Below are 13,432 nucleotides of genomic sequence, written 5' to 3' on the forward strand. Positions count from 1 at the left end.
GATTTGGTCACATTTAGTTCATCCTCACATAATTTATTACTGTGAATGAGATGACCTGTAATCTGTTGCAGCCATGGCGGGGGTTTTTCAAGCTTCAGAAAATGTTTTTCTTTTTGAAAACTGATTCTGTGTGTTTTTCATCATCATGTTGGTCAGGTCGTTTTTACAATTTGTAAGATCATAATGTCGTCAAATGCATGATGCCTGCGCACTTCGTGTTGCTATTATCGTTACATTAAAATAACAACAGAGCTTCACGAGATTCCGAGAGTTTATCTGTGAACACAATCTTCTGCGTCATTGACGCAATGGGTGTAGATCAGGTGTTGATCCGAAAAATATACTTTTACTACCATCTTGAGTGTTTACATCCAACAGGGCCAATCAGAAAGAGACTGTTTGGACACCCGGGCTAGTTTTGAGCAGAACACAGTTGATAACCACATGAAAAGTGTCGAATTTTGATATGTTTATGGGCATCAATAATGTTAATGGGGAACACTGGTTTCTTATAGGGTATGTATTGTTCTGGCAGGATCTACCTCGGCCTAGTGCTGTTGATCTTTATTGAGAGTTCCTTTTTAGACTTTGGCTCATTTTTAGTTCTTCAGCGGGTCTTTTTCTGGGCTATGTTATCGCTGTAAGAAAAGCGACACAGGGAGGAGGAGCCCATATTAACCTCCAACGGCGGGACTTGAACCCAGGCTGCCAGCGTAAGTGACGATCACTCATCCGCTACACAGCCCCTAACCGAGAAAAGCTGAACTATAAGTAAGAATACATACCGGTACATGCATTCATACAAATCATATTTTGTAGCGATTGCAACTTCAAATCATTGCTACTTAATGTAATAAAGTCAGCGTAATGGGGAAGCTCTCCACACCACCTCAAGTTAAAGTGGAAACGGATGAAATGATATGGCAGATAGAAGAAGTATTGCATAATCAATCTATCGGCAATTTGCGACTAACCGCCCATCGTCTGCCCGCACAATGGGAGTTTGAGAACGCAGATGATGCTTTGATACTATATCTGAAGTCTACTGCGGGAACGTTACCAAGAATTGTGGTGAAAATATATGAGGAATTGACGATATCTGCAGCTTTTCATGGATGGTTCACGTCCGAAGCGGAAGTCTTCAATGAGATTGATGTTCGGCGGATGCCTCTCGGTGATATATTGCGGGCTGTGGAAAAATTTCAAATTTGTGAAGGCATAGAATTGAAGAACGCTACAACATTCAATGAGGCTACCATGGCGAAACATGAAAAAACCTCATACAACTTCGCCTCCTGTACTCCTGTGCTGTCTGGACCATCAAAACCAGAGTTGATTGCAATTAGGTAGGCTAAGATTTCTCCATTAACGCTTCCTTCAAATCTTCACATCCTTCATTACTAAGGTCAAAGGCATGTGAAATATTTCTTCCTGCTGGGAAGATATGCACCAGGTGTACTGCAATACAGCAACAAATTCAGGGAGAACTAAGTATGTACTAGTAATTATCATATATTTTACTTTTGCTTAAACTATTGTGCAAGGTATGAGCAAAACATGCCATAGCAATATATAGTTGAAAGTTTGATCTCAAATGCTGTGTGCGCAAATATCGAACTGAGTGCTAGAATCTAGATCAGGGTGCTTCATATATCGAACAATGTCTGCTTTTCCGGCCATTCTCAAACCAGATCTAACCATATATCATAACAGATGAACCGGAGATATCAATCCCATTGTATTGTGTTCCGTACAAAAGATACCCAAATTCTATGTGAGGATACACCACATGAAGCCCACCTAGTGTACTTTCTCGCCTGTCCCTGTCTATTATTTTCAACTCGGAAAGAATGTGAATTGTACAGTTTCTGTAATCAAAGCATTTATACTTTCTGATTTTCTACTAGGGAGATATGTAGTCATCCCACACTGAGCCCATATAAGGTCCAGTAGTTGTTTCCATCTGTTGTTATTTCTTTATTTTCTAACATCAAGGTTCCGGTTATGGTGGACGCTTCAATATTTCAATTCCATCATCAGATCTTTCCTTAGTCGGTGCGAATTTAATGGTATAAGGTGACCACTTAATCGGTATTATTGGCAGTTTCCTTATTTTTATCCACTCAAAACGCTTAGTGTACAAAGTGATACACAAGCAGAGGTGGTCAGTAACGAAGTACTTCTACTTTTTTGAAGTACTCAAGTAGTTTTCCTCTACTTTTTTTTAAGTACCCAAGTAGTTTTCTTCTACTTGTGATACTTACTCAAGTAGATCTGATTTTCGCTACTTCTACTTCATGATATTTTGTGATCTACTTACTTTTCGCCATTTTCAGTTTGTCAAGTAGAAGTAGTACAAACTTCCAATCAGGAAGATAACCTGAGGAATTTCGGGCCCGTTTTCACGAGTATCAGCATATAATTTTCATAAAAGCTTATAAAGCCCAGAAATTTCGTAGCGCTTCGCGTACAGTGCTGGATACCGAGTAACCAGTATGATTTCACGAAGTATATCAGTGAATATAATTCAGGTAGAGGGTTGGCGATGTTCCGTTCACACCACATTGTCGCCCTTCGTCCATATCAAGTAATTCATCACAGTATATATGGCTCATCATAACGTTTGAAACTGATGTTTCGCAATCTAGCATTTACTTGTCATATCGTAATCTAGCATGTCCATTGTCTATGGCAGTGGTTCTTATACTTTTTAGACCGCGACCCAAATCTGACTTTTAGTGGTATCTCGCGACCCAAGCAACACACACCAAAATGAATGCATTTTGGTGCCAACCAATTATATCAATAACGAAGGGTTTGGCCACCCTGCGACGGTCAATTATCGCAATCTAGCATTTACTTGTCATATCGTAATCTAGCATGTCCATTGTCTATGGCAGTGGTTCTTATACTTTTTAGACCGCGACCCAAATCTGACTTTTAGTGGTATCTCGCGACCCAAGCAACACACACCAAAATGAATGCATTTTGGTGCTAACCAATTATATCAATAACGAAGGGTTTGGCCACCCTGCGACGGTCAATTATCGCAATCTAGCATTTACTTGTCATATCGTAATCTAGCATGTCCATTGTCTATGGCAGTGGTTCTTATACTTTTTAGACCGCGACCCAAATCTGACTTTTAGTGGTATCTCGCGACCCAAGCAACACACACCAAAATGAATGCATTTTGGTGCCAACCAATTATATCAATAACGAAGGGTTTGGCCACCCTGCGACGGTCAATTATCGCCACCGAACTTTTTGGCACCGCACTTTGCCCAGCCGTATGTTGGCCCAACGTCATATATTCATGTATCCAAGCGTGGCGGGTTTTGGCCTCATAAACCGGCAACCGCTCGTTGTACCAACTCTAAACTAGAGCGTCCCAGGTCTCCGACAGTGTTTTCCAGAGAAACCAATGTTGAAAAAATCTTAATTATGAATTCAAACCAATTTGTTTAATACAAAGGTCGGCACATTTTCATGATCAAGTCATGTTGTGGTGGCGACTTCTCCGCGTGTCTCGCTTATTGGCTACGGCACCAAACTCAGTGACCTCTGATATGCTCAAACCAACTACAGTAAATCGCGCGAAAAGCTAAGGTATTTTTGTTGTTGCAATGACCTCAAATAATATTACATCCATATTAAAAGACCGCTCTGGCACCTTCGCGACCCAAAATTATACCCTTCGCGACCCATACTTTAAGAACCACTGGTCTATGGCGTGTCCAAATCTGGAAAAGTGGACTCTTATATTTTTTTAGTTTCAGAGCTATTTAGCAAACCACCTTTGCAACTTTCTGGACTAAAAACATGAAATACATGTTCTGCTTTCAGAAGTAGTATTTATATTTCACTTTCAATTTCCAGTATCATATTCTTTGAGTTATAATTATTATCAGTTCTTTTGTCTGGATAACATACATGTTGAAGTATAAAAGCAAGTGTGGTAATGCCTTTAATTTCTGGAAATAAAGCTACACAATATGGCATTTTTACGGTCCACCATATTTTTTATTTACGTTTACTAATCGCGCAAAGTGTTTACTTTACACCGTATCCTATACAACTTCTCCGACTAAGCTACGGGCCTTGTAATACGGGAAACGGCGTCATACCATGCGATTTTCTAAAACGTGCTGTTCGAGAAAACAGAGGATTAGCATCTCATTTCCATACCAATACTATCATTTTCATCCCATGATGTGGACGAATACTTATGCTATCGAAAATTGGATACCTGTTGGTATGCATCAATATGAATCAAGCTCGTCACCTATCGCAAAGCTCAATTTGCACCTTTTTACAATCCATGTGAACGAATTAGGATCGTTTTCACAACTACTTACTTGCTGAGTACTTTCAAAGTCAGTAAATTCTACTTCAAGTAGTTTAGGTTGCTTATGTAAGAAGTACTTCTACTCGTACTTGAGTAGATTTTTTCGTCGCTACTTCTACTTGAGTAGATTTCTTGACTACTTTGACCACCTCTGTACACAAGACACGAAGCGTTGTAGTGACCAGACAGGAGAAGTACGCAGACTTGACAACTAGATGATTCTAGTTATCTAATTTCACTAAATTCGAGCGAAATGCAAATAATCAAATTTGTGAAATGTTTCTATGCTCTAATTCTAATTTAATTTATTGTTTTCCTGAAAATTCCTCATTGTCCGCGGCATTTTGCAGTGAGTTAACAAGAATACGGTATCCCTCTTTTCTCGCGCATGGAAATCCAGTGCCAAGCCGCCATCGCATTAGTTAGCGTCTTGATGAGTGAGTGCAAAACGAGCCAAGCTTGGTGTACTGACGTTATAACCATTCTCATGCTTATGAGAACGCACTGTGCACAAGTTTTTGCTAATTCAGTAATTCTAATTCTGATATAATCTGGGTAAAGCTGCGTAGCTCTAATTCTAATTATAATCTAATTTGGAAAATCTAAAAAATTTCTACTTGTCCAAGTCTCTAAGTACGGTCTTGCCATCTGGCATACACCTTGGCCTAGTGCCAGATGTAAGAGTGTTTAAATCTTGCTCTTTTGGCGATCTTTTTAGACACTCTGGCTTACTCCATTCGTTCGATTCATTGTATCAGATCTTTCTTTGAGCATTTCTGACGCCGTAAGAACAAGCGACATTTGTAGCACTAAAGTGAAGTGAATTCTTCTGTCGTTCTTGCCCACATCGTGCGGTGAAATTTTACAGTGACGATCGACAAACAACTCGTTTTCAAGCCCCGTTTAGTAGGAAACTATTTCTTAGTGAGTCCTGTGATAAGCTAGCCAATCGTATCCAATCCGGGCTAGTTACTTATCCAAGGTTTACCGAATTGCTCCTTGTCAACTACCGGTATCTTCTGCACCAAGCATCATCCGTTATGATGTTACAACAGTAGGAATGATGTGAAAAGTTCAAATATTTACTTTCATGCGAGTCCTACATCAAATTAAATATATATACTACTGGTAGAATTAAGCTAAAATACCCATGTTTTTGGAAGTGACATTAAATTTTGTAACAATACATCATTTTTGTAAATAAAAAATAGGCTACGAGGTATGGGCCGGGGGTGGTGAGGTATGGGCCGCTGTCTGTATTGAATCAATAAATGTCATTCATATCCTACGAACCTCAACTCTTGTCACAGTTACCAACAGTTTGTATATACTGATATAAAGCCTGGCTGGAAGTGGACAATTCATATATTTCAATTCCCATATTGATCGTAAGCCATAACGCATAACGAAACAAGATAACTAAAAACATCACTATCTTTAGCCTCAACTACCCCATCAAATCCAAATGTCACAGCTCTATCTCTTATTTGAGTGGGAGTAACAAACCATGATGAATATTTGAGCATATGATGACATTGACATACTGTGCTAAAAAACTTTTCTCATCTTCAATAAAGTCAGTATTGGAAAACGATTTTGAAATCTTTTTCATGTGAGACTCATCCCCTGTTTTTCCAGATACCTGTTTAATGTAGCTCTACCAATTTCGTACTGACGGCATGCTTCTCATTTTGATCCCTCCCATGCTTTAACGTTTCATATTGCCAAGCTCAGATCTGATTCTGAGAACTGGCCTTTTTATGGGTATCATGATTTACTTTCAAGTGATTGTATATGGGAGGGATAAGACCAACACCATCTGTATTCTAGAGATAAATATATTTAATAGGATCAATACCCCATACCCCAACCTGCTAAAAGGCCCATACCTCAAACACTCCATCTTGGGGATTCTTACCATAATTTCAAGATCAGAGAGATTGACAAAGCATTTAAACTATACTCTATAGATAGCATATTTCTATAGCTTTCACACCATAAATAAGTCTAATCCAAACATGCAGATATGTTAGGGTTGCCATATGTCCGGAATTTCACTGAAAAATCTGCGTCCGGGAGGAATTTCTAAAATATGCCTAAATGTCCGGAATTTTGAACGCTTGAAGTGAGCTCAAAGCTTTTTCGTAAAGCAACATAAACGATAGTATTTTCAAGCAGATTTATGCTATTAAATATTCCTCTTCGTGTCGCGCGCGAGTTAATGCAACGCATATTGATATTAGTATGGGCACAAGGCATCACCCTCGCCAAAAATGCAATCAAAATCAATATAAATATCATTTACTGAAATAAGTGTGACTGTAATCGCAATGATAAGCTAACGGTATATTCCTAGAGTTGGTTAAGGCCCATTGGATGCTTCAGTCACAGACAGTGGTTCCAAATCTTGGGGTCGTTTGCCTTCATCTGGGAATCGCGATGATGTTGGAGGTAGTCAGCTTCCTAGGCCGTGAGTAGGTTTGAGCAAGTTGAATTTTTTTAGTAATCAGCTTCAGTTTATCAAGCTTTGAGCTGAGCCACGGAACATTTTCAAGTTGGAAATGAGGCCGCGACCATAAAAAGTTGGAAATCACCGGATGTACAACCTGCTGGTGCATTTTATAGTAGCCTAATATATGGAAAAATCAATATTATTGACAGAATTCATTCACAAATTTTAACAGTCAAATGCATATAGGAAGTTCCCAAGACGGTACGTCGATTACCCAATGGTGGGCCCAACATCAGTTCTTTTTTGAGTGACGGAAGGGGGCAGAAATGATGTTGTTTCGGACCTGATTGAAACAAACAACCATAGCCGCACCGACCTAACAGTATAGCAGGGCTGTCAAACACAATCCCGACAGGCCAGACACAATGCCCGCCAGACGATTTCATACGGCCCGTGGAGAAATTTATTGCAGACCCTAGCTAGTAACAATCTCCAGAGCTCACATTACAGATGGCCCAATTCATGACCTATGTTCCACTCCATTTGCATACAGTCGATGGGCAATGCTCTGCTAGTGTGACGTCATATTGCCAGAAAACGTGTTACTGCTCAATTTTGAATCCGCTAGTTGGTGCTAAAGAGTGTCTGGAATTTGTTTCACACAAATATGGTAACCCTAACATATGTGGACTCAAACCCAAATTCCCTATTTTCAAAAAAAAATACTCTAGACCGCAAAAATTATATATCTCTAGCTGAGTCAGAAACTCCGCTGGCCTCATGGATGTGAGTAACATGGGTGAGTCTGGAGTCTTTTTCCACCAATCACAGAGCTTGACAAGCATATGTGATGTCACAGTCACCAGATATGGCAGTGGCCTACACATCGACAGTGGCCCATACCTACCTACTATCCCCTATTTGGTATTTCTTCGTACATAACTTTTTCCTTGACTCTTCTGGTGATGTTGTGGCTTGTGGGTTGATGACGACTCCACTGTTATGTCATTTCCACTAACGTCAGTACTACTGACTCAGTAGCTATGTAGGCCTACTAGGTCTACATGTTTCGTATGCTGCGATACAATCAATCGAAGTTTAAAACCAGAAGTGGTCAAAGTAGCCAAGAAAGCTACTCGAGTAGAAGTAGCGACAACAAAATCTACTCCAGTACGAATAGAAGTACTTCTTCCATAAGCAAACTTAAACTACTAGAAGTAGAAGTATAATTTACTGACTTTGAATCTACTCAAGTAAGTAATTTTGAAAACGATCGTAATTCGTTCGTCCACATGGGATGAAAATAATAGTATTGATACGGAAATGCAATACTAATCCTCTGTTTACTCGAACAGACCGTTTTAGAAAATATCATGGTATGGCGCCCTCCCCCATATGATAAGGCCCGTAGTTTAGTCGAAGAGCAACGGAGAAGTTGTATAGGATACGGTGTAAACACATTGCGCGATGAATAAACGTTTATAAAAAATATGGTGGATCGTAAAAATGCCATATTTTGTAGCTTTATTTGCGGAAATTATAGGCATTACTGCACTTGCTTTTATACTTCAACATGTATGTTTTCCAGACAAAAGAACTGAAACTAATTAGAACTAAAAGTATGATACTTTGAATTGAAAGAGAAATATAAATGCTACTTCTAAAAGCGGAAAATGTATTTCATGTCTTTAGTTCAGAAAGTTTCAAAGGTGGTATGCTAAAACAGGTCTAAAGCTAAAAAAAAGTCTCGAGTCCACTATTCCAGATTAGGATGCGCGATAGACTGCTAGATTACGATATGTTAAGTAGGCCTAAATATTAGATAAGAAAACATCAGTCTCAAACGTTATGATGGGTCATATATAGTGTGATGATGATGATCGGCGACAATGCGGTCTGAACGGAACCACGCAACCAGCTACCTAAATATATTCACCGATACTTTCGTGCAATGATACTGGTCACTCCATATCCACTGTGCGCAACAAAAATTCTGGACTTTACTTAACTTTTATGAAAATTAAATGTTGATACTCCGTGAAAACAGCCAAGATATTCCTCAGGCTTTCTTCCTGATTGGAGGATCAAACTACTTCTACTTGATAAACTGAAAATAGCGAAAAGTAATTTAGTAGATCACAAAATAATACAAAGTAGAAGTAACGGGAATCTACTGAAGATCTACTGAAGTAACTACCTAAGTAGCGGAAAACTACTTGAGCACTTCAAAAAAGTAGAAGTACTTTGTTACTGACCACCTCCGTTTGAAACCTTCCGCAGTGTAAAATATTATCAAAACTATAATTCTCGTCGATGAATTCACTATTGGTGGCAAGGAACATATAATTTTAGTAGGCCTACTTGAAAATATCATCTGTCACTTCTTGGCTCAAATCATTAGAACGAATACTCTCGGATTCGAGTACTTGAATCATTGTGCCCTGCACTAGTATAAAGCTCTTGACTACATATGGTTTTGTTATTTTCAATTATTCCGTCATCGTAACATCACTGCCAGTATATTGTATTGTTCAATTTCATGATAGCAAGGGCTCGGTAGCTGTGGTACTGCAGATGTGGCTTGCACTAGATAACTGTCGGTTTTTTTATCCATAAGAATCAGCAAGCGGCTGAGAGGTTTCATGGATCCTGAACGGCATTGGACATTATAATTATGCATGGTAAAATTTCAGCCACAACACCTATTATGTTGCTTTCCCATTTTGCTTGGTTTGGAGAATCCTTGCGCTTACTGCATTATACTATTTAGGTTCCTGTGAAAAAGCAACAGGTGAAATGGAACGGCATACTGTTCGTGAACTTTCAGAACCCACTGATGCATTGCCTGCTAATCGGAAGTATGTAAATATGTTCACAACTCTGCTGTATGGAATGGAATGGCAATGTTCTATTAAAGATATGACTTATGCTATAATCAACTTTCCGTTGTTTAGCTAGTTGATAAACATATGAAAAATGAAGATTTGTATTTTTCATATATGATTTTCGTTTCAGAGTGATGCCTTCTCGGAAAAGATTATTGGTGGAAGAATCGAGCAGTGGCACTGATGATGATGATGGTAGGCCTATCTCGTGTTATGCATCTGTATGGCGATCCTCCAATTATGCTGAGAAGTCGGGGAGAGATGCAACCATTGCTGACTTGAATCATCACATTCTTGGTTTGCAATTGTGCATCCAATTTGATGTCCGGAAGGTGTGAAATAATTAAAAAATAATATTTTACTTTTCAGAAATGTCAGTGCAGTTGCAAGTCATGAATCACAAAATAGTTGATACTCAATTGGACATGAATCGAATGTTGGAGAGCGTTAAGATAATAGAACGATCCTTGGAAGCGATTGTGCCACACTTCACCACGTCCATACCATCAGAACTTCCTTCAGTGTTTCCAATTCCTGATGGTAAAAAACTTGGGAATTTGGATCAGCTTGTTGCAAGTGATCCTGGTGTATTTGACCAAATGGTAAAATAATGCAACTGCTAATAAAGACATGTGCTGATTTGTACTATCTTTCAGGTGAAAACTCTGGCCAGTATTGGCGGAGATAATTCCGACGACTTTATGAGGCGGGTGATGCCAAGACTGCTGAAGAACGAATTCGCAAATCGCTGCAGCGTTTTTGGACGAAATGATAAATATTGTCTGAAGACGACAGTGATTTTTAAAAGTGTTTTCGGTATGATATCAATTTTTTTTCATAGCATAGGTTCGCGAAGGGGTGATATCGCCTTCCTGGTGAAGATTGCTGAGAGACGAAGGGTGCAAAAATAACGCATGGGTCGAAAATGTTTGAAATTTGTTAGGTCAATTATATTAATTACTGCTTGGCTCATTTTAGCACAGGAAATGTAAAAAGGAAGTTAGAAAACCACTGTTTTATAGTAATGGCTTGATCCACCTTTAACAGCTGCAGTTAAGATGAACTTAGCTACAAAAGACTGCACCGAAAAGGATGTTGAACGGGCCATGCGAAAATGGATCACAAACTCGAGAGATCGTGCCGGTGGTTCAAGGCACAGGAAATTTCAAGATTTTCATGATGAGTGATACAAGAACCTAAAGTACCGGGAGGGCTGACCTTTAACCAGAAGTGGCTAAACTGGGTATGGTCACAAGTGTACATAATACCCATCAATTCATTCATGCACGATGAGCGAGCATGCAAAGATTGTTAAAATTGAATGAGGGCCCTAGTGCGCCACCCCATTGGTGTGTGATCATTCGGTGGACGGACATACCAAACCAGGACGGGCCAAGTATGGGCCAACATGCAACGCCGTGAAGTGCGCTGACAAAAAACATCAAGACCGAATGATTATGCAGTCTCTAGTGTTTATTTCACGCCGGGATTCTTCTTTTATGATTGACTGGCGACAAGAGTTAGTACTGGCCATCACTGCATGCATGTTTTTTGCAATACACCAATCCTCGCACGTGTTTGTTGTGTACACCTGTCGTTGTTAAAAGGGGTTTCCTGTTATATGATATTGAGAGCTGAGGATTAATAGGATTAACATACAGTAGTCTGTTCTGTGAGGGCTGGCCGTTAGGGTTATGACTAAAAAAAATAGCCTGTAGCAGGAATTGATGAGCATTTTGGTATAAATTAGAAAAACTATAATCATTTTGTTCAAATCGAAAAAAATGTCCCGCACAAACCAACTTCAAATTTCGACACTGGTCCAAATATAGAAAAAATTTACAATTTGAAGGTATTCTTTGCTACAAATTTAATCTTCATATATATGTCTTTTTGTACTTCTGGTAAAGTTCATCCATCAATTTGACTTCTCATTCTGTTATTATGTTAGTGCCAGGGACATCTACAACGGAAATATCCGACTTCCAATGGGATTTTTAAGGCACTTTATTGCTGCCGGACATTCGAGCGCAAAAATAGCAGCAAATAATCTTTGGTATACTCTAGAGCCCGATCGATATTGGATTTTTGGGTCGATACCGATAAAACCGATATCTCACACCATGACCGAGAACCCCAATACACTCAGCCGATATTCGAAAGAAGTTGGATATACATAAGCACATTTTCAAAGCTTCATAGCATTTATTTGAACATCTTTACAGCCATTGTTATATTTGAACATGAAATAAACTAGAAAGGCTACATCTGGACACCTTAAGCATAAGCTTGTGACATATATGATGATATATCAATATTCTCAATGTAGTGGTCAAAGATTATAGTTTTCTGACTTCCTACCGCCATGTTGTGACGTCACGAGAATTGCCGATGATTTTTCAGCTTCAATGGCTGATACCGATAATTCTGTCGAAGTGTGATATCGTCCCGATATTATCGGCGAACCGATAAACGGTCGGGGTCAAGTAGGCTATATTCCATCTATAGACATCTGGTTAGAATACCAGGCTTCCTGACACGCATTTGCGAGGAATAAGCATGATATCTCAAGAGATTCTCTCCATCTGGGGACTTGGAAGTACGGAATTATAGCCCGTGAGCTCCATCTCGCATTGCGTAGAGATGGAAGTTTATGCCATTTGCTTAGTGGTAATCTACTATTTTCTCTGAAAGAGCGGCATACTCTTCACAACACATAGATAAACTTATAATCATCCCTCCATCCTCGGTTTTCTAATTTTTTCATTTGAAATCCTGGCTTGATGGATTGTAACAAGTTTTAGTATTTTACCATATCATCTCCAAATCTGTAGCTGAGAGTTGGATTTGTTGAGGATGTTGGATTAAGGAACTCTGATATATGCTTGAAGAATCGATAATATTTTGTTGGCAACCAATGTATTGTGGTTTATGAAAACCCTTGATCATCACTGCAATTTGCAGTTTCACAGCAACGCCATTGCGCCGCTCAGTGTAGCCTATCAACAGATACTGAGTCACATATGATATGACATTTTCAAATTTTCATCATATTCCTCTAATCGGTTTTCTAGACCGATGAAAATATGATGAGTTGTTCTACTTTCGCCTTTTCGAACACCCAGTTCGATTTGTTTCAGACTAGTTGAAATTATACGATCTATACCAGTGGTTCCCAACCTTTTTCGACTTATCGCCCCCTTTTGAAGCTCCACACCGATCATCGCCCCCGAAATATTGGGAAAACCGAAAAAGGTCAACTTTTCGGCTCGACCTCGAAATTACACTTTTACAGCTAAATTCTCGCAGGGGCGCCTATGCACAATTAAACACATATGTATATATATATCGATGTTTTCGGTCAGCACAAGGGCATTCCTTTTCGGCCAAGGTCTTCTCGCTGCTGATCGTTCTGACATACTTCTCGGAGTCGTATGTTACATGGCCTATAACATGATATGTCTTGGAGCGCCGTGACGCAGTAATGGCCGTCGCCGAAGTCTCCATTTCCATAAATCATGAGTATTGTTGTTGGGGGAAGGGTACCCCCAAATCAATACATATGACAATAATAAATCGCGCGCAGCGCGAAAATTATTTGAAAAAGATGGAAGAATTTCTAAAAAAAATCACTCCATAATTTATGTTAATTCACAAAATAATTTTGGCCCCTTCGATTTCGCCCCCCAAATTGGGGGTTTGGGGTGCGGCAGTTATGGTCCTGACCCCATGTAGCCGTTTTAACGC

General features: G+C 39.4%; 1 protein-coding gene and 1 long non-coding RNA gene across 3 annotated transcripts; one reads left to right on the plus strand and one right to left on the minus strand.

Moving 5' to 3' along the window:
- Positions 1 to 792: 792 nt before the first annotated feature.
- On the minus strand, positions 793 to 9,580 carry LOC145450887 (uncharacterized). Its single transcript, XR_013918625.1, has 2 exons — positions 7,708 to 9,580; positions 793 to 1,189 (listed from the first exon to the last, which is right to left on the minus strand). It is a non-coding gene; the product is annotated as an uncharacterized LOC145450887 (long non-coding RNA).
- LOC145450886 (uncharacterized) lies at positions 868 to 11,262 on the plus strand. 2 transcript variants are annotated; one of them, XM_080329386.1, is made up of 7 exons: positions 868 to 1,346; positions 1,406 to 1,491; positions 9,571 to 9,658; positions 9,816 to 9,982; positions 10,055 to 10,287; positions 10,342 to 10,501; positions 10,733 to 11,262. In XM_080329386.1, exons 1-7 carry the CDS (start codon positions 868 to 870, stop codon positions 10,870 to 10,872), a joined length of 1,353 nt encoding a protein of 450 aa, XP_080185512.1. In that variant the 3' UTR covers positions 10,873 to 11,262. The 2 variants fall into 2 exon arrangements, with proteins under 2 accessions (XP_080185512.1, XP_080185513.1); XM_080329387.1 differs by having other exon boundaries at positions 9,816 to 9,880.
- Positions 11,263 to 13,432: the final 2,170 nt, after the last annotated feature.

This window comes from Botryllus schlosseri, chromosome 11 (assembly GCF_051294905.1).
Source record: "Botryllus schlosseri isolate E-star chromosome 11, Bs_hap1, whole genome shotgun sequence".
Classification (NCBI taxonomy): Eukaryota; Metazoa; Chordata; class Ascidiacea; order Stolidobranchia; family Styelidae; genus Botryllus; species Botryllus schlosseri.